Source organism: Hyla sarda, chromosome 1 (genome assembly GCF_029499605.1).
Source record: "Hyla sarda isolate aHylSar1 chromosome 1, aHylSar1.hap1, whole genome shotgun sequence".
Taxonomy (NCBI): Eukaryota; Metazoa; Chordata; class Amphibia; order Anura; family Hylidae; genus Hyla; species Hyla sarda.
This window is the reverse complement of record NC_079189.1, coordinates 513,327,542-513,348,493: the sequence shown is the minus strand read 5'-3', so window position 1 is coordinate 513,348,493 and position 20,952 is coordinate 513,327,542. Positions and strand designations below refer to the sequence as shown.

At 41.3% G+C, this 20,952-nt stretch overlaps 1 protein-coding gene across 6 annotated transcripts in view; it reads right to left on the bottom strand.

The window, feature by feature from the left end:
• Positions 1–398: 398 nt before the first annotated feature.
• MCTP1 (multiple C2 and transmembrane domain containing 1) overlaps positions 399–20,952 on the bottom strand; it is an 822,947-nt gene continuing 802,393 nt past the window's right edge. For all 6 annotated transcript variants that reach the window (XM_056537887.1, XM_056537932.1, XM_056537877.1 and 3 more), the window contains 2 exons: positions 15,689–15,786; positions 399–7,287 (listed from right to left, as the gene is read on the bottom strand). In XM_056537887.1, coding sequence (XP_056393862.1) covers positions 7,216–7,287; positions 15,689–15,786 — 170 coding nt within the window. In that variant the 3' untranslated portion in view covers positions 399–7,215. The remainder of the gene's footprint in view (positions 7,288–15,688; positions 15,787–20,952) is intronic.

Below are 20,952 nucleotides of genomic sequence, written 5' to 3'. Positions count from 1 at the left end.
ATAAAAAAGTTGCAAATAGGATTACGTCCGGCACCACGGAAGCAGGTAAAACATCAAGCTTTTATTTGAAGAATAGATGATACATACAGGCAGGGCATAGTCACCTACAAGTTTCGGGCAGTAGTCATGGCACTACTTAGGGCATATGCTTGGGCACTACTGCCAAAAATGCGTAGGGGACTATGCCCTGCCAGTATGTATTATCTATTCTTCAAATAAAAGCTTGATGTTTTGGCTGGTACCGTGGTGCCAGACATAATCCTATTTGGAACTTATAAAAATAAATATTGAAAGAATGGTTGTCTACAGAAGGCTTAATGAGAAAACACAATTACAAAGGAAAAGGAAGTTAAGCCAAAGACAAGTTTTTTGAAAAAAAAAATAACATCAGATTATTGAGTTTATTGCATTTATTTTATTAGACAAGCAACAAGTGAATACAATTTATAGGAAATAAGGCTTTCAAGCCAGTCTACTGCAAAGAATAAATGTGGTGGGCACATCTGCCGTGCGTATTGTACACAAATCCAGAGTTAGTCCAGTCTACAGACGTCTGTGAATCCCAAATCCCATACAGAACCATTCCGGCTCGCCAATTATAGCTTCACAGGTTATAGACCTGAACCCTGGGACAATGGATAGCACATCTATAAGGCTCAAAAGGATATGGCTTAGTTATATCATCCCCTGCCTTCAGAGGGTAAGAAATGTTTAGAGGGTCACCATGGAAAATAAATAGGTTACAGTGCAGGAAACAATTGCAAGCATCTGGTTAATATAGTTTTATTACAATGTCTGTATTAACACAGTTGTAAATGTAATGAACCCCAAATAGTTGTTTTAAAAGCAAATTCTTTGTAAATTATCAGTTAATATTAATACTATGAAAGAGTCAACACACACAGACATTTCGGACATCAAAGGGACATGCAGCATATTGGACAGTAAGCTTGTAGCTAGTAAATGGTTGGAGCCATTCTTAGCTTCAGAAACCTTTCCATTTACATCTGGTATTTAAGAAATGTGCTGCTTCTGTTCTCTATGTAAACTTCTGGTGGTAATGGGATCTTTGGTGAACATTTCTAGAATAATCTAATGTTTGCATGAAATGACAATTATCAAGAACAATAAAAATAACACACTTATTAGAAGAAAAGAATAACTTTTTTTTGGCCATATCAGACCCTGCTCTAAAAGTTTGCACTCACAGCATATGGTATTTAGTGCTCGTGCACATGGCAGTATTGTGGAATAGTGTTGTGCAGAGCTGATGAAACCCGTAGGAAACAATGGGCCCATGTACATACAAAGCAGGCCTATGTTCACACATTTTTTATTTTTTGGTTGGGGGAGGTATTTTTTGCATTTGCAACTTGCATGAAAAATTGCCATTTTTTAAAGGCTTAAATTGAAAGAAAAAAAAGCAGTTTTTTTTGTCTGTAAACGCCCGACAAAAGATCCGACAACTTAATTTTATAATGAATAGATGTGAGTACTAATGGCAGTTTTACAACAGAGTTCAACTGAAATAGCCAATATTTGGCCCGTTTTTGAGCCATAAGAACACCATTTTATGGGTGGTTTACAACCGAAAAACCAGCCCAAGATACTGTGTGTGAACATAGCCTGAAATTTTTATTACAGAATTGTTGAAAACAATGGTGATGTTTTCATATGCTGTATTTCTCTCCCATAGAGCCAATGCTTTTTAGAGAGAGTACGGTGCCCTATAATGTTACTATACTGCAGCACATGGAGTAACAACAACTCTCAAATGCTGAGCTAAGTTGCAAGAGTCAAACTACTGTATATTCAATGTGACACTAGAAAACTTCTCCAAAAGCAATGGGCGTCAAACCTGTGCTTTTCCAGAGGTTGCAAAACTATTCCGTTAGCTTTGTAACAATTGTAGAGTCAACAGATGAAGCCCACGTCTCTGAGTGCCAGGCTTTGACAGCTAAGTCTACTCCATAAAATAGTAGTTTAGTATAATGATGGGTGGAGGCCTTACATGATGGGTGGAGGCCTAACATCAAGGCTATGCATGGCAGATGGTGCTATGACACATGATAAGATGTTTTTGTGTAATACACAGATCTGTAGAGTGCAATGGCGTCATTTATAGCAGCTTGTAACACTGGGAATAAGGTACTAGGACCTAAGACACACCATTGATTGTAAATATGAAAAAAAAAACAGCATACAAAAATGCTATTATCTTGTAAGGCTATTATTAGTATATTTTGTTCCAACTTTAACCTCAGCTTTTAGTTGCTTTTATATATTCTTTATGTACTTGTTAAAAATAAACTGCATATACATTGTGTGACACATCATTTATTTTTTATTTTGCCTGTATATAAATTGCTCAAATACCCAATCTACAGTTTTGTCCATTTATAACTATAGTACATTATGTATATTAGTCCATGACCACTCATTTACAGTTCTGTCAGTCATTAGTAATGGTGGTATAGTCATTTAAAAGAGTCTTTTTTGGGACTTCATCACTGTTAATAATCTTAGCTCTTTTGCTTCAGTTTCTTGTATGGGGTTCAAATGTGGAAAACTTTTTAAGATGAATAGAATCCTATACTTTTAAGGGTCTTACTGTTTGCATTTTAGCTTTGCACCAATTATATGTGCCACTGTCACCACATTGATTTTTTAGGTACATTTAAGTTTATATGTTTTTATTTATTAAGGTGCTTTCATTACATCCCCTACTAAATATTATATTAGTGGTCAGTTATGGACTAAAAGTATAATAAGTGTCTACTCCATTGGACAGGGACGCAGGCACATAACATACGATTATGCGACATTGATCATCTGCAATCAAACTACAAAAAGTAATAAAAAGTAGAGAAAATGTCTAATTACAACAATATATTACAACAGAATATTCCCTTTTTTGTGCAGAATTCTTTCACACGTCATGTGTCAGTGAACATTGTGGTTGTTTTCCAATGTTCATTATATTATTGTTAGAATTATTAAAAATAACTTAATGTACATCAACATAAAGCTGTACTTTGGCAACGGTTTATAATGAAAGTATTTACCCGGTGGTTTAGAAATTACAAGGAAGGGTGCAAGAGTACACAGGCCACTTATATTTCGGCCCACTATAGAGGTAGAGGAGCTGCAATAGGCTGGTTCACACGTCACATGTCTTGTAATCGGAACCAATGTAAGGATCATATAGTGCAAACAAAATGGACGTTTGTGGATTATGATTCTTCTATCCATCTTTTGCGTTTCAAAAAAGGATCTAAATTATATACTAAACTATATTTGGACATATAGATATGATAAGAGGGGACTCACTTTTAGTAACCAGAGCTCTTTCGACAGCAGCTTTTCCGATGGAAGACCCAACTTGAATGGATTTATTTAATGGCCAGTGGGACTTTCCATGACCATGTTTTTTATTGGGAGGGGGGGGTGATGTATATTTTGCTAAGGATATATTCAAATCAGAAAAGCCATTTAAGGTTTTTGTAATTGCAATTACAATTTACATTTTTTTAAAGTACTTTATCAATGTACATAAGTCATTTGCCCAAACGGCAGATGTTGTGGCTCAATGCACTAATGTATTTATTTATAGGGGCTTTTATTCATCTATTTTATTTTATTCATCCATTCCACATCTCCTCTGATATAACTACATCTTCAACCTCACTTCATTTCTTCCTCTTCTAGAAGCCCTTTAAAAGGGAACCTGTCCCCCCCGAAATGCTATAAAATCTATCAGCATCGTGTTAGAGAGCAGGAAGAGTTGAGCAGATTGATATCTCTCTTTGTGGGAAAATCCCTGCACTTCCTGTTCTTAGGAGTCCAGTGGACAGTGTCACTCAATGATGGGACGGCCCACTAGACTCTTAAGCATGGAATAGATCAGATTCTACTGAATCATTGTAAACATTGGTATATATCAATCTGCTCAGCTCTTCCTGCTCTATAACATGATGTCGGTAGATGATACTACATGTCTAACGGAAAAGGCTCCCTTTAAATGAAGCAATGAAAACAAGGGGGAACTTCTGGCTAACAGAGGCGATTTCCCTTAATAACATCTATAAGCCTTTTGTCTCTTTTCAACACAACTCTAATAACTATAATTTGAAAGTCAGCATAATGCAATAGGGCTACACTAATTCCCTACAAATTGTAACAAAATATTTTGTTTAAAATCGGTAGAAGAATAACATTTTCTAATTCATTAATGTAAGTAAGTGGTGTAGTTTGGTAGACTGAAGGAGAAATGACAGCTAACAGCTTGTCGGACTGTCACATATTAAACAAAATCATAGAACTTGACATTTCCTTCACACCTCATATGTTTTGCAATTGTGCATTTTTTAAGGTACTTTTAGGTTTATATTTCTTTCTTTGTTGAGGTGCTTCCATATAATTACATTCTCTACTAAATACTATATTAGTGGCCAGTCAGTTAAGGACTAAAAGTATGATAAGTGTCTACTGCATTGGACAGGGACACAATTGTATTTGATACAGAAATTATTTAGCTTATGAGTTGTATATAAAAATACTTATATACGTAGAATTCTCTCCTCTCCCCAAAAGAAAGCAATTGTATTGGTTTCATACACCTTATTTAAATGTTGTTTAAATAGTTTTCCAGCTAAAAAAAAGAAAAAAAAATGGTCAAGGTGGGGTAGGAGGGTGGAGGATCTTATGGTAAAGAAGGACTTTTTAATACTCATTTACACCACCAATTTCCCCACACACTTTAAATGTAAACAAATATTATCCCTTTATACATTATTTGTGATGCATATTCTCTATAAACCTCCATGTTTTTATTTTAAATTTTTTGAGTAAAAATAAGTAATTTGAAACAATTCAGTGATCTGAGGCAGACTGGTTGGCCACAGTGAAAATGTGACAGCAGTAGTGAGTGATTATAAAGGAAAAGTATGATGTAAAAAATGTATCCCCTATTGTTACACACTGCGCTCCGGCCGCAAGCATCGGCCGTGAGCGCAGTGTCCCTGTGTCCCCGACCGCTGGCGGGGCCGGGATTCGCCTCGCGGGACGCGCCCGCATGTGACTCCCGGCCAGTCTCTTACCTCGCTCCGCTCCTTCTGTCTCTCAGCTCTGGCGTGCGTGTCGCCATCCCTTAGAGCCAGTACACCCATAAATATTGAATACACCTGACACCACATTATAAGTTATTGCACCTCCCACACTTCCCTGCCGGAACTTCAGTGCCTATTGCCTGAGAGAAAGCGTTCCTATTGCCTGTTTGGCTATACCCATGTATCCAGACCTTCCTGTTACGTTTTTTTTGACTACGAACCTTTGCCGCCTGCCTTGACCGCCTGCTACGTTGACTGCGCTACTGCTTCTTCCTTCGGTACCTCGCCTTGCCCAGTAACCTGTGTGGTCAAGCCGTGTCGGGGGAAGCGACCTGGGTGTCGCCTGCCACAGCAAGCCCATCCTGCCTTGCGGCGGGCTCTGGTGAAGACCAGTGGCACCTTAGACTCTGCTCCCCGATACGGTCCGAGTCATCAGCCACACAGGTAGAGGATCCACATCCAGCTCCGTTGTATCTATCCAAAGGATAGGGGATAAGTTATAGATTGCGGGGGTCCGATCGCTGGGTAAGGGATAGGGGATACGTTTTTTACATGATACTTCTTTTTTAAGTTTTAGCATGTATTAGAGCCCAGAGCTGCATTCACAATTTTGCTAAATTTTATTGAAACCAGACATGTTGCAATGCCATTTAAAATATTACATTCTAGAAGAGTGTATGTGGCTAGAGGCCAAAACTGTATCTCCCCGGTAAAGAGGTTCATAGGCAATGAATGTTATATTCCATTATTATTTTGTCCTAATAAAGTAAAATGGAACTAAAGTGCCTTTTTATGCAAGCTAACAAAACAACATGCCTATGCTTTATATTAGAAACTGTAGAGAATCAGTGTGATGCCATACAGGGTCTGCCAATATGGCTTTGCTTTGGCAGCATTTCAGGTCAGCACCTGGTTTGAAGACTACACTTTTCAGAAGATCAGTTTTTAGAATATTAGAATTGTTACGGACAATTGACACAGCAGGGAATGCAGGAAGAGCTGAGCTTAGAGTCTGCAGAATTCTGATTGCAGCTGTGGACTTAAAGGGATATGTCTTACTTGAAGATGTCACGGGGGTCCTGCCGCTGGGAACCCCCCCCCCTCATCTCTGTGCCGCACCTGGCAACACTGGTTTCAGAGATTGGAGACGTGATGTCACGCGCCTCCATTTATGTCTATGGGAGGGGGCATGACAGCCGTCACTCCACCTCCCATAGACATAAATGGAGGGGGCGTGGTGTGACGTCACGGCCCCAGTCGTGGAAACCAGCACAGAAGGCTGGGTGCTGCACGAAGATCGCGGGGGGCAGCGGGACCCCCGCAATCAGACATCTTATGCCCTATCCTTTGTCTTTGGGAGGATTACCTCTTTAAAGGCTATAACTTGGTAAGTAGACATTACCAATAAATTCATGTGTTATCTATATATACATTTTATAATGTTTAGATACAAACGTAGAAGTGGCTCAGTGACAGAAAAGTCCTTTTGTTATATTAGCCACTCTTCATGGGCAAATTTTTCATAAGAAATATTTTCTTCTGAAAATAAAATATTTTTCCTCCTTTTTGGTCTAATAATTTGAAGTAGATGGACAAATGTCTCATAGTTCTAAGCAACTGAGGAGCTTGAGGGACAAATCACAGAAGCCTGTGCTACCATGCCAAAACCAGAGAACCTTTAGGCACTGAATCCAAAAGTGCATATTATTCTTTAAAAACCCAAAGAGTAGCTCTGTATAATAAATAAATATACATATATATTTTTTTGGGCTAAAGCATATGCATATAGTGTGCAGCCCATTAAATGCCTATCTCAGCTATGTTCTAATAGGAGGCAATATCTACACTAACCTGAATGCTGCTTCTTTGACAGCATCACATGACTGACCCGGGCAGAGCGTTCACACAGCAAGACAAGAGCTCCCAAGTTTATATCAAATTAGTATTGTACAATGGTATCTGCCTTTATACAATATATACAAATTGTCTCAGTTATGATAAAAATACAGTATAAGGTAACATAAACAATGAGAATGCATGTGAGGCCGTAGGGCTTCCCTTTTTTCAGCGGTGAGCAGATGCCTTTCTTCTCCATTTGTAGCGCTGACTAACCAAGATTATTTTTCTTCCTTTTGCTGGGGCTGTGACTGGGGTCTGGTTTTATTTCACGATATTGCACCTGTTTAAACACACAAATTCAGAGACAAAACTGGTCAGTGGATGCATCCTCCTAATAAAAAAATATGGCATGTGTTTTTTTTTTATCAGCCTGAGAACAGACTAAAGGTTACAGCTGGGATTGAGAAATACTAGATGGGAAGATATGAAGGAAGAGGTTGTAGCAAAAAGGAGATAACACAATGTGGATATAGAAGTTCTTTCCAACCAAAATGTACAACAGGAAAAATAAAACAACTCCAATGTACTGTGTTACCCAGTGAAAAAGATGTGAGCTTTCGACATTACCTAGGACTCTTCATCAGGCATATCTCTGCGAAACTTCAGATTTTGTGGTAATATTTTTCAGTTAACCATTTAAAGCTATCAACGGTTGAGAACTCTATATTTTTTACTTCTATACAAAAAAATCAGAACCTAATTTTTGTTTTCTACTACGCCCCTAAGTATCTTATCCATTATCCAAAGGATAGGGGATAAGATGTCTGATCTCGGAATTCCAGCCCCTGGGACTCCACGCGATCTCCAGCGCAGCTCCCCAGTCATCCAATGCACAGAGCGAACTCTGCTCCATGCAGTCATGCCCCCTCCATTAATATCTATGGGAGGAGGTGTGATGGCTATGTACTAGCCGTCTCGCCCCCTCCCATAGACATGAATTGAAGGGGCGTGGTGTGACATCATAAACATGGAAGCGGTGCCAGCCCTCAGATTGTGGGGGATCCCAGCAGCCAGACCCCTAGCGATCAGACATCTTATCCCCTATCCTTTGGGTAGGGGATAAGATGTCTAGGGGCAGAGTACCCCTTCAAAATCCTGACCTGATTAGATATTTCCTGTTATAACAGGTACAGCAGCTAGTATGTTTTGGATGTTGGGGGTACTTCCCTACACAGCCAGTAGGGTATAGCCTGTAAAATTATAATTTTTACTTCACAATACTGACTTTAGGAGAGTGTTTTTACCCTACAAGATGAGAATGAACTGAAAGCTCACATCAGAGACATCTGCAGGGGGGTACATGGTCGCACATTGAGTGTGTCCAGCTGTTTCAAAATTACAAGTCCCAGCATTCTGGGAGTTGTAGTTTTGCAACTGCTAGATGAACACTGGTTGAAAAACAGTGCCATAGAGCTTTCCCATTCTGTTCTGTAGAGCACTAGATTTTGGAAATGTTCTACCCCAGAAGCATTGTTACTTAATTCAGCAGACATTATGAAAAAATCAATATAATATTGGATGTTATAAAGAGCCGTACTACGCTCATGTGTATAAGGTCTTAATTATGTTTTGTAGATCAAAGTTCATCTATCCAACCAGCTAATGATGGAACTATGCATGGTTTTACAGCAATGAGCACACCAGTTAAGCCCAATAATGACCATTCATCACACTGTCATATATTTAACATATTGTACATACTGTATAAACATGATATATAAACTGCACTAATAGACTGTATCCTGAGCGCTTGTGCTGTGGTGTAAAAGAGAGTCGTATAATGTGTCCTTATGGATGGCATATACTCAGTTTGTCAACTATAAATTAGTAGGTTAAGGAGCAATCCCCATCATTTTAAGCCGTAGCTTTGAGAGGGCTCTGGGCTGTTTGCCATAATCTTCCCTATGGAAAAGCAGCAACTCAAAAATAACAAAGATCAGTATTGTACGAAAAATAGCTGTATTTATAAAGGTCTCTCTCTATATACAATTTGTACAAAGTAATGGAAGGAATAAAATGTAAGAAACTCACAGTGTACAGCATACAGTAATAACAGAATAAAGTCTAAATACATTTTACAGACATCTACCGCTAAGCTACTATACAGTGGTCCCTCAACATATGATATTAATTGGTTCCAGGAGAACCATCATATGTTGAAACCATCATATGTCGAGTACATATGTCTATGTAAAAATGGTAATTGGTTCTGGGGCCTCAGAACCATTGCATGTTGAATACATATCTCTATGGGAAACTGCTAATTGGTTCTGGGATGACCATTGTATGTGGAGTGTATGGGGAGTGTTTAACAAACCAGGGTGCCTCCAGCTGTTGCACAGCTACAACTCCCAGCATGCATGTACAGCCATTGACTGTTTGGGCATGCTGAGAGTTATAGTTTTGCAACAGCTGGAGGCACACTGATAGGGAAACATTGATGTATGGGGTGTATAGTGTGTGACATCGCATACAGTACTGTATAGTTCTTTAAATACCTTCAGGGGGGACAGAATGTCCTCCATTACGATCCTGCCGACTACAGCTCTATAGGAAAGGAAGGGGAGGGCAGCCAGCAGCTCATTGGATGCCTGCAGCAAGATGCTGCAGGCTATTGGCTATGGCTGCACTGGGGGGGGGCAGGGCTTACACAGAGCTCACAGTGGAAGCCTGTATGAGTTAGCAGGACAGCATGTGAGTAACAGGAGGCAGAACGGGGCACACGGGGCACATTAAACAACTATATGTCAGTTGCTGAAGTTGTCAGCGCTGTCAGATAGCTGTTTGTACGATGGCCCCTACACACAGCAGCATCATATGTCGATGCTGCCTTCAACATACGATGGGCTCTGAGAGGCCATCATATGTTGAAATGATCATATGTCGGCGCCATCGTAAGTCGGGGGGTCACTGTATACTATTTCTGTCCTACAAGAACTGGAGCTTGGAGATATAAGCCTTTTTCCGTTTAAATGGTTTTTATTGAGTTTTTTTACATTACAAACAACCTGGCAGCAGCCAGGGAAGCATAACAGCGTTGTACAATACAAAGAATTGGACAGTAAAGAAATACATCCAACAGTTAGGACAACATTTGAAAAAATAAACATGGCAGATATGCATAAGGCAAGGATAAGATGATATGCAAAATGAAATTAGAGACTAATGAGAAGTGCTGAGAACTAGAATATAACTGAGACAGAAGCACTATCTGGTATAGATTATATCATACGTGAGCATAGAATATGGATGAACTAGATAATATAGATAACATCCCCAAGTACCTCCAATCAACTCTGACATCCTATCTAGGGTATGGAGCAATAAGATAAGTGTTTCCAATAGAAACAATGTATGGGTGAATGCCAACGAAGAGTTATTGCCTAAGGATATGATTTTTTTCATAAGAGTATGTCATATTCAGAGAGTCAATCACTTCCTTGATGGATGGAATGGCAGGGGTCTTCCAGCAGCGGAGTAAGGTAATTTTGGCTATTATACACAGTAAACAGACTATAGCTCTACATTTACTAGGTTTACTAGGTTAAGTAGGTTAACTCCCATAATTAAAAGGACTGTGCGTGGTGACCAATCAATAGAGCAGGGTGTTAAGGATTCTAGGAGGGACTTACAGTCAATTCAATAGGAGCTAATAAGTCGACAAGTCCATAGGATATGCAATAAGGTGCCTCTACAACCACAGTCCCTCCAGCACTTGTTTGTCACAGTTGTGTACATGTGAGATAGCCTATCTGGTGTGTAGTGTGTAATATTGTCTTAATAATCATGTCTGATTCAATGTGGGTTGAACATTTAAAGTATTGGTGTATCACCTTGAATGAACCTAGCCAATTCTCGTCAGAGCATGGTTTACCTAGTTCCACCTCCCAACTGCGAAGGGGATGGGATTTCTGAAATTTATTGTTATGTAGGAGGGAGTTATAAAATAATTTCAGACCCTTTCTAGTTCCAGACAAATGTACGTTGGTCAAAGTATCTATCCCAAGACCAGAAGGGTGCAATCCGTTGAGCAGGGTGTTGGACAGGATAGAACGTGCTATTCGTGGTTGTTTTTTCCCCCAAATAAAAGTGGAGAGTAAAGAGTGATCCTTTGTGAAGAATTTGGTAGGTAAAGGTATGGGCAGGGTGCAATATAAATATAAAAATTTAGGGAGTATGGGCATTTTGAATGTTGCAGATCTGCCCACCCATGATAGGTCATGTTTGGACAAACAAGTCAATTCTTTTTCTACATTCCCTAGTAAGACCTCATAATTCATGGAATACAACTGGGCACTAGATGTTGATAGAGTGATTCCTAAGTAGTCTATCCCCTTAGTTCGCCAATCAAAGGGATATGTGGAACCGAGCTTCTCATTTAAAGCCTGAGGAAAGTGAATGGGGAAGGCATGAGTTTTGGTGGAGTTCAGGTGGTAATATGAGAGGGAACCATATTGTGTAATAAGGTAGATTACTGCAGCTAGTGATTGTTCAGGGTCAGTGAGGGAAAATAATCCGTTGTCCGCATATAGGGGAAATTATATGCTTCATAGTGCCAATTTCTACTCCTCGAATTCGGCCGTCCCTTCTGGTGGTTTGGGACAGTGGCTCCATTGCTAGAATGAAAATTAGGGGGGATAGAGTCTTGTACTGTTAGTAAGGTCAAATGGCATGGAAAGTGCCTCATTCACAAATGTCGGGGCAGAGGGGTTATGTACAACAAAATACCGCCCTGAAAACCCATAGTACGGAGTACCGAGAAGGCGAAGTCCCAGCGGAGACGGTCAAACGCCTTATCGGCATTGGTTTTTAAATATTGGAAGACAGCTAGCATGCATCTAGTATTAAAAAAAAGTCAGTTTGGTCGCCATGTACTAGTGAAGGGAGGACTCTGGCTAATCTGGAAGCTAGGAGCTTCGCATATATTTTTAAATCTTGGTTAAGGAGCGATATGGGATGGAAGTTTTGGGGGCAGTCTGGAGATTTACTGGGCTTAGGGAGGGTAATGATCAAGGCTTGCACATTTTCTTTGGGAACCGTACCAGTATTGATAGCTAATTGGCAAAATTCACATAGATTAGGTGCAAGGAGGGCGCAAAACTGCTTATAATAATGCCCAGTAAGTCCATCGGGTCCAGGGGCCTTATTCTTCAGCAGGGATTTAATGAATTTCTCTACCTCCCTTACCGTGACTGGATCATTTAAAGTTTTGAGCTGGTCAGGGGAAAGTTGCGGCAAATGCAAAGCCTGTAAATAGGTTTGAATATCCTGTTCTAAAGTTCCTGCAGAGGGAGTAGATTGTTTAAGGTTATACAGATGTGCATAATAGACCTGAAAGCCATTGGCTATGTCTGTTGGGGTATACAATTTAGTTTTAGTAAATGGATGGAAAAGGTATGGTATTTTCCTTTTGATCTGTGTTTGCCAAAGGCGAGAAGCTAAAAGCCTGCCCGCCTTATTATTTTGGGAATAATAAGAGGCCTTTGTGTTGCGGAAGGCCTTTTTATAAGTAGTGGGCATCAAGTCCCTTAGATCATTTCCTCAAAGTTCACTGAAGGGGAGGCTTTATTATGGGCGTCAAGTTCCTTGATCTGCTTTAGTAAATCATTAAGTTGCACATTTCGCTGTTTATTTATCGCACCCTGTTTTATAAATGACCCTCGGATATATGCTTTATAAGCATTGCATAAAGTGGGGAAACAGTGGGAGTGTTATTGTGCAAGAAGTATTCCTTCAAATACGCCCCTATATTATTCCTATGTGTGTGGTGAGAGAGCAAAAAGGGATTGCTCCTCCATATGTAGGTAGGTGAGACATTAATGCGGCATGATCCGACAATTTGATTGTTTCAATGGATGTGGTCATAATACGAGGCAACAGTTGTCTATCAACAAGAAACATATGAATTCAATAGTACATATTACGAACCCCAGAGTGGTAGGTATAATCACGGGAGGAGGCATGATGTATGCGCCAGACATCATATAGGTCTTCCTTCCATAAAAACTGGGACAGAGATGCTGGGGGACGGTTAGGGTGTGTGATTGTGTCAATAGTGGCGTCAGAGGTAATATTGTAATCCCCGCTTTGAATACATTTTCCCTGTTTAATGCCATTAACTTTCTGTAAGAGTTTGCGCACAAATAGTAGTTGCACCACATTAGGCACTGAAAGCGATACTATGATATAGCGTTCATTATTAGCATGACAAACAAAGATAAAATACCTGCCTAAGGGGTCAACGTGTGTAGAGATGGGTGAGAAAGCTACAGTATTTTTAATCGCTATCGCTACTCCCCTTGATTTGGAGGGAAAATGGGTTTGGTATACATGAAGGAATACTCTATGTTTTAATCTGAAAGCATCAGTATGGAGCAGATGAGTCTCCTGTATACATAAGACATCACATTTTAAAGCTAGAGCTTCCTTCCATAAATGTGCTCTGTGCACATGGTTATTCAAACCATTAACATTAATACTAGCTAATTTTAATGCCATTGTAGAACAACAATGAAATAAGCATATAATGGTAAAGAAATCTATCAGTAGAGGGGCACAGCACACCTCCCAGTGAGGGCGCCTGTATCCAGATGACACAGGTAGTGCAACATAGGTCCCTGAATTGGATTTTTGCTATAGCATAGAAAACAATAGAATAACCAAAGAAAAAGCATCAAACATAGGTTTTGGTACAGTTGGCTTAGCAAAAACATAACCTGCAGAAAAAAAGATAACCGTTTATCTATATCCATGGGGTGAATGTTCATTCTGAAGCCTAAGAATCAGAGAACCATACACTGCCAAAAAAAAGAGCACAAACTACACAGCCTGATGCGAGCTTCTGATCCTCTGCAAGGGTCCTGATGATGTGCAGTTCTTTCTTGTAGTGCACAAGCAGGCGCACCAGAAAGCCCCAGCGATACAACATTTTTGCTTGACGGGCTGCAGTTATAGGTGACAGGACTTTTCTCAGTTGTAGGGTGACTGCTGATAGGTCAGCAAATAGGAGAACCTTGTGGAACGGAGCAGGGAGACCCCATTCTGCCTGGAGGAGGACATTAGGGATTCTTTCACTCTGTAGAAGTGCACCCTGGCCAATACATCCCTGGGAACAGAGTCATCGAGGTGCTTGGGCCGGGATCGGGACAGTCCGGGAGTCCCGATTTAATGAGGGAGCGAACACAGTCAGGGATGTCCCTAAGGAGGACAGATTCTGGTATACCTCTTAGTTTAATATTGTAGCGCTGGCCTCTGGCCTCTGTCCTCGAGGTCGGCTAGTTTCAATTAAAGCGCCATCACCTCATCTGCTATATTATCTCGAGCGTCAATAAGTTGATTGTGGGAATCGGCAAATTCCCCAAATTTTGCCTCTATATGGTCAACTCTGGTGCCCAGATCATCTACAGTAGATCGCAGCAGGGACATGAGAGCATGAATGTCCATAAGAAGGGACTTACGTTGCAGTAAGAGCATGTCCTTCATCGTGGCAATGATAAGGATCACATCAGAAGCAGGTAATGCTAGTAGAGCTTCTTCACCATCTGAGATCTGCTCAGAGCAGGTATCCCAGGAGGCTAGGGGTGTTACGGTCCTAGATGTGTCCAGTCACGGGTACGGCTTCAGTGGACTACAAGAAGGTGAGGATGCCATTGCAGAAGTTGCGGCCCGGGGGAGAGGAAGAGGCCTCTGCTCTCCTGGCTATCACCCGCATAACAAGGTGGACACAGTCTCTGTCGGATGGTTTGGGGGGGGACAATGCCATACCTTTTGGTGAGGCGGACAGCGTGGGATCCCAGGTAGAACTTTATTTTTTTTAGAGCCGAGGAACGTGCTCTCGAATCACCCAAAGTGCAAGAAAAAGTGCAAATGTGTTACACTAAAAAATGTGCACAAAGGATGCGGTCTATCGCAAGCCCTTCTCAGACAGGAGAGAGGCCCCCCCAACAAACCTTACCCTTCGCTTCCGGATCAAAAGGTACCTGCAAGGTTCCATGTCCCTTTTTGCCAAAGCTACTAAAGGACCACAAATGCTCCCGTCATCCCCCTTGGCGTTAGCCAAGGTATCTGCCTGCAGAGCTGTAAACGGTGGGTACCCTGCCCATACAGGAGTACCTGGGTTTTTGCAGGGAGGTGAGGAACCTGATGGCCACACACACCTCCCCTAGACCGCTAGGAAGGACACCCAGAAGGGCTATCGCATCCTAACAATCCAGTGAACACACATCATGCAAAAAGTGACAAAGTGACAAAAATAAATAAATAAGTGAATGTGTGCAGGTATACTGCCAGGACATTCCTACTCTGAAGTCTCCCAGGTTGCAATTTTATGGCTTTGTTGTTTTTTGAAGAGTAAAAAATAATTAAAAAAAAGGGTTTCCAAAGTGGTTTCTAATCCTTTATTTTCTTTAGTCACATTCGGCGGAAATGGGCAGGTTTGATACCACTACTTCCCATTCCACCTGGAACTATTAGTGTTTATATTGCATTATACCTTATCTTTTCCTTACTAAATGTCAGATGGTCAAAGAGACCAATGACTGAGGGTTTACTCTCTTTAACTAAAAATGGTTGTGTATTATGTTATAGAAACTCTAGTGAGAAACTGTGCAGCAAGTTATTCTTCCCCTGCATTATCTTGTAGAAAATGAACAATTGTTGTGTACAGACCCTCTGGTACTTACCACCTGCACATCAGAAGGAACTCTGGAGAGGAAGTCGAGAATCTCATTGTTGTCAATCGTATACGGACTGCGAATTTTCTTTGTAAACTTATTAATTCCTATTATTGCAAAGAAAGAAATAACACATGGCTTAAATATATTAACCATATAATTGAGATTGTAGTGCAACAAGTAAACATTATAACAAAATATTGTGAGGTCCTAGATAAGGTCTACGCTTATATAATAGATTTCTGACTTCTATTTAATCTATAGAACTCCCAAATTCATGCAGTTCTTATTTCTAACATCGGGTACAGATAACATTAGGCAGTAGTGAATTGGTACAAGACGATTTTATCCTATGTGACTGTGAGGTACAGAGATGGGTAAGTTTGTGTAAACTGGTATAAAATGTAGATTAGGACATTATAAATGAATAACACCTAAAGCATACACATTATCCTTTGCATAGGAGATATGTTTTTCACTGTACAGCCACTTTCAATCCACAGCCCTCTGCTAACCCTGTCCCAGTCTATACAGTTGTATAGCAAATGATATCATCTTTTCATCTATGATTTACTGACCAGTGAGAAAACAGAAACATTTCAATCACTCTTTTTAAGTTTACTGTCAAGTTGGGTCAGGGAGAAGAGTATCCCTGGTCTCACTCAGAAAAACTTTCCCCACACTAAACAGTGGATCCACTGGTTGACAACTCCTGTGCTGAAATAAAGTGCAGGGGTGTAACACACTACAAAACAATAAACAAGACTTTACGCAAGTAAGAGAAACAGATCAGGACACAAAGGATTAACAGACACAGAACAAAGTACAAAACAATGGGGTAAAATGGACAAACAGAAATAGAGTAATCTAACAAGCTGGGTCAAAACCAAGATAGCAGCACAGAAACCAAATCACACAGCAGAGAATAAACATATAAGAAGCCAAGGTCAGAAAACACAGATAGAATAAACCAGGAGTAACATGGAATTGAGTGGAGATAAAATGAACATTTAACGAGGCCTAAGCAGAATAGCAAGGTATTTATGTGCACCTGGAACGGGTATAGAAAAGAAAAAAGGGCATGCACCCCTAGTGAAGTCCGTAAAACAATAATATAAAATACATAGGAAATAATTCCTACTCACCAATTTGCGTTGCGCTCAGAGCACAACGTCTATACAAGCTTTAATATATGAACCAAGTCCGGCAGCAGTACTCCCTTCGAACCTCTCTCAGGACAGTAGAACAATCAGATAAGGAGATAAGAAGTGGAAGTATTGAGAGCACTGGGTTTGGAAGAAGAGAAAGACTGTACTTCTAGTAGTAAATTGGTAAATTAGCCTTTGTTAATAGCACAAGAACAACGCATTTCTGGACAGTAACTGGCCCTTCATCAGGAACAGCGCACTGTTCCTGATGAAGAGCCAGTTACTGGCCAGAAATGCCTTGTTCCTGTGCTAATAACAAAGGCTAATTTACCAATTTAAAAAGAACGAGGACTGGGGGGACTCACACTATCTATCTATCTATCTATATATATAATATATACCGAGTTGCTTGTGTTGCACGTAACCCTTTGTGCCAAATAAAATTAATAAAAATAAAAATGCGAAAGTACAGACCTCTAGATAGATAGATATTGGTGTAGGCATAGAATAGACTAGTTGTATAGGAAGTATTACAATAATATTATTTATTAGTTAATAGATGAATGTCCAAGCAGGGCCCTTGCTGTGGACTTTATCATAAATATATACACAGGGTATGATAGATTAATACACAAAGTATTACACAGAGTATGATAGCCACCTATTATATTGTTACTGTATCCAATTTCCGGTACCCTCCACTTTGTGGTAGGTAGAGTTAGTGAATGGTAGTAATTGATGTAATAAAGCCTGTGGATGATATAATGTAGCTTGTAAATAGTTTTAAAACATAGTTTGGTGCTCTGCACCACTCACCGCACCGCTACACAGGAGAGCACTCCGGGGTGATGTTTCAGCTTTGTGACGGATCTCGCTCCTGCAGACTGGCATTGCTATGCACGGAGATGGTATCCCCTTGGCGTATAAGGTCACAGCATCTTCCACAAACTTGAATTCGGCCGGTAGATGGATGCGGTGGAGAATCGGTGAGTGGGAATGCAGTCAGGCGGCATCCTCGTGGATCCAGCAGCAGAAAGCGCACATCTAAACAGTGGTCCCTGTACTGGGGGGGTTCCAGCTGTTGCAAATGTGAACACAGGTCTTTACTTGTCGTGGTCTGTGTTATTGGGGTGTATACACCACTAAACACGTTTTGGGGTGACCTCTTCTTCAGAAGCAATATATTTTATCGCTACTGAAGCAGGGATCACCTCGAAACGCGTTTAACCGATGTACTCACCCCAATAACACAGACCACCTCCAATTAAAGGACAACTGTAGTGGTCAAAAATCCCTGCCCAAATGTTCCCCAAACAAAAGTTATACAATTCAGTCAAATAGTTCTATTTACCTATATGCAGCCGTTTCTGAGATATTCATCCCCTATTCATTACATTGCAGCCGCCATCTTGGGGACGGAGATCTCTTCCTCCCAGCAGCGTTTGTGCTCCCCCTAGCCTCCGTCGGGTCCTCCCTGCTTATGCATATGCATAAGCGGGCACTTTCTGAGGCAGACATAGGCTCAGCCTCAGAAACGCCCCTATCTGTAATCTCTTTCTGTCTCCTATCTGTAAGATTCAAGCAGGGGGAGAATGAGGACGTCCACAGCTCCTCCCCCCTCCCCTGTTCTGTCTACACAGGACCTCATTTATCACGGGGAGTTTTCAAATTTTCACGGGGGAAACACAGAGCAAACCACAGAGCATGGAGGGGGGGAGGGGAGGACGTGTGTGAAGGAGACATAGGAGACATATTACACTGCAGGGGCTGGTGGTGTATAGACTACAGGGAATAAATATCATACTGGAGATGATTTCTGTGTGTGTGTGTGGGGGGGGGACTACTGAATGACACATGCTGGGAGTTGTAGTCCCTGTTATGTGTGTGTGTGTATGCCAGTGTTTCCCAACCAGGGAATGCTGGTAGTAGTAGTTTTGCAACATCTGGAGGCACCCTGGTTGGGAAACACTAGTGTATGAACTACAACTCCCAGGAGACTACTGATACAATAGAGGAGTTGGTGAACTACCTCCCAGGAGATTACAGAGATACAATATAGGTGTTGGTGAGCTACAACTCCCAGGAAACTACAGAGATACAATAGAGGTGTTGGTGAACTACAAATCCCAGGAAACTACAGATACAATAGAGGTGTTGGTGAACTACAAATCCCAGGAGACTACTGATACAATAGAGGAGTTGGTGAACTACAACTCCCAGGAGACTATAGAGATACAATATAGGTGTTGGTGAACTACAACTCCCAGGAGATTACTTGTGTGATTGAGTGTATACAGGAGAGCCGAATGTGATTGTGTGTATACAGCAGAGCCGAGTGTGTAATTGTGTGTATACAGCAGAGCCGAGTGTGCGATCGTGTGTATACAGCAGAGCCAAGTGTGTGATCCAGTGTATACAGCAGAGCCTCTGCTCTGCTGTATACACTCGATCACACACTCAGCTCTGCTGTATACACACGATCACACACTCGACTCTGCTGTATACACACAATCACACTCGGCTCCCCTGTATACACTCGATCACACATTCGGCTATGCTGTATACACACAATCAGACACTCGGCTCTGCTGTATACATATGATCACACACTCAGCTCTGCTGTATACATATGATCACACACTAGGCTCTGCTTTATACACTCGATCACACACTCGGCTCTGCTGTATACACATAATCACACATTCCGCTCTGCTGTATACACACAATCACACACTCGGCTCTGCTGTATACACACAATCACACTCGGCTTTCCTGTATACACTCGATCACACACTCGGCTCTGCTGTATACACACAATCACACACTTGGCTCTGCTGTATACATATGATCACACACTCGGCTCTACTGTATACATATGATCACACACTAGGCTCTGCTTTATAAACTCGATCACACACTCGGCTCTGCTGTATACACATAATCACACATTCCGCTCTGCTGTATACACTCGATCACACACTCGGCTCTGCTGTATACACATAATCACACATTCCACTCTGCTGTATACACACAATCACACACTCGGCTCTGCTGTATACACACAATCACACACTCGGCTCTCCTGTATACACTCGATCACACACTCGGCTCTGCTGTATACACACAATCACACACTTGGCTCTGCTGTATACATATGATCACACACTCGGCTCTGCTGTATACATATGATCACACACTAGGCTCTGCTTTATACACTCGATCACACACTCGGCTCTGCTGTATACACTTGATCACCCACTCGGCTCTGCTGTATACACTCGATCACACACTCGGCTCTACAGTATACACTCGATCACACACTCGGCTCTGCTGTATACACTTGATCACACACTCGGCTCTGCTGTATACATATGATCGCACACTCGGCTCTGCTGTATACATATGATCACACACTCGACTCTGCTGTAAACACTCGATCACACACCCAGCTCTGCTGTATACACTGGATCACACATGCTGAGATTTTTAGTCTTGCAACAGCTGGAGGCACCGCTGCAAATCCAAGCATGCACGAACAGCAGAAAGCTGTCAGGGCATGCAGGGATGTGTAGTCTTGCAACAGCTGGAGTCACTTCTGCAACTCCAAGCATGCACATACAGCAGAAAGGTGACAGGGCATACTGGTATTTGTAGTCTTGCAACAGCTGCACCACTGCAATTCCCAGCATGCCCGAACAGCATAAAAAATAACTGGGCATGCTTGGAGTTGTAGTTGTGAAAAAGATGGAGGGACCCCTATCAGGACAATTTTGTAGACAACAATTATGTTTTTTACCATTTTTACTTTCACTATCCACTTCCCAGTGCCGACACTGCTGATTCTAGCTATGCAGACTGTCTGTCTATATAGTTAGGATCTAACATGAGCACGGAGGCAGCTGCTTCATCACTGGACAGGAGCAGCATGGGGAGGGGGAGATGAGCAGAAGGGGAGGGTATATGCATAGGAGAGGGAGATGGGGGCATTACAATATTATAATTTGCTCGGGGGATAGAACAGGGGGAGGGCAGCAGCTTACAGGAAGTAAGCACAAGGCATGATGGGAGATGTAGTTTTACTTTCACTTCTCAGTAATTTGTGTGCTGATAACGGGAGAACGGCTG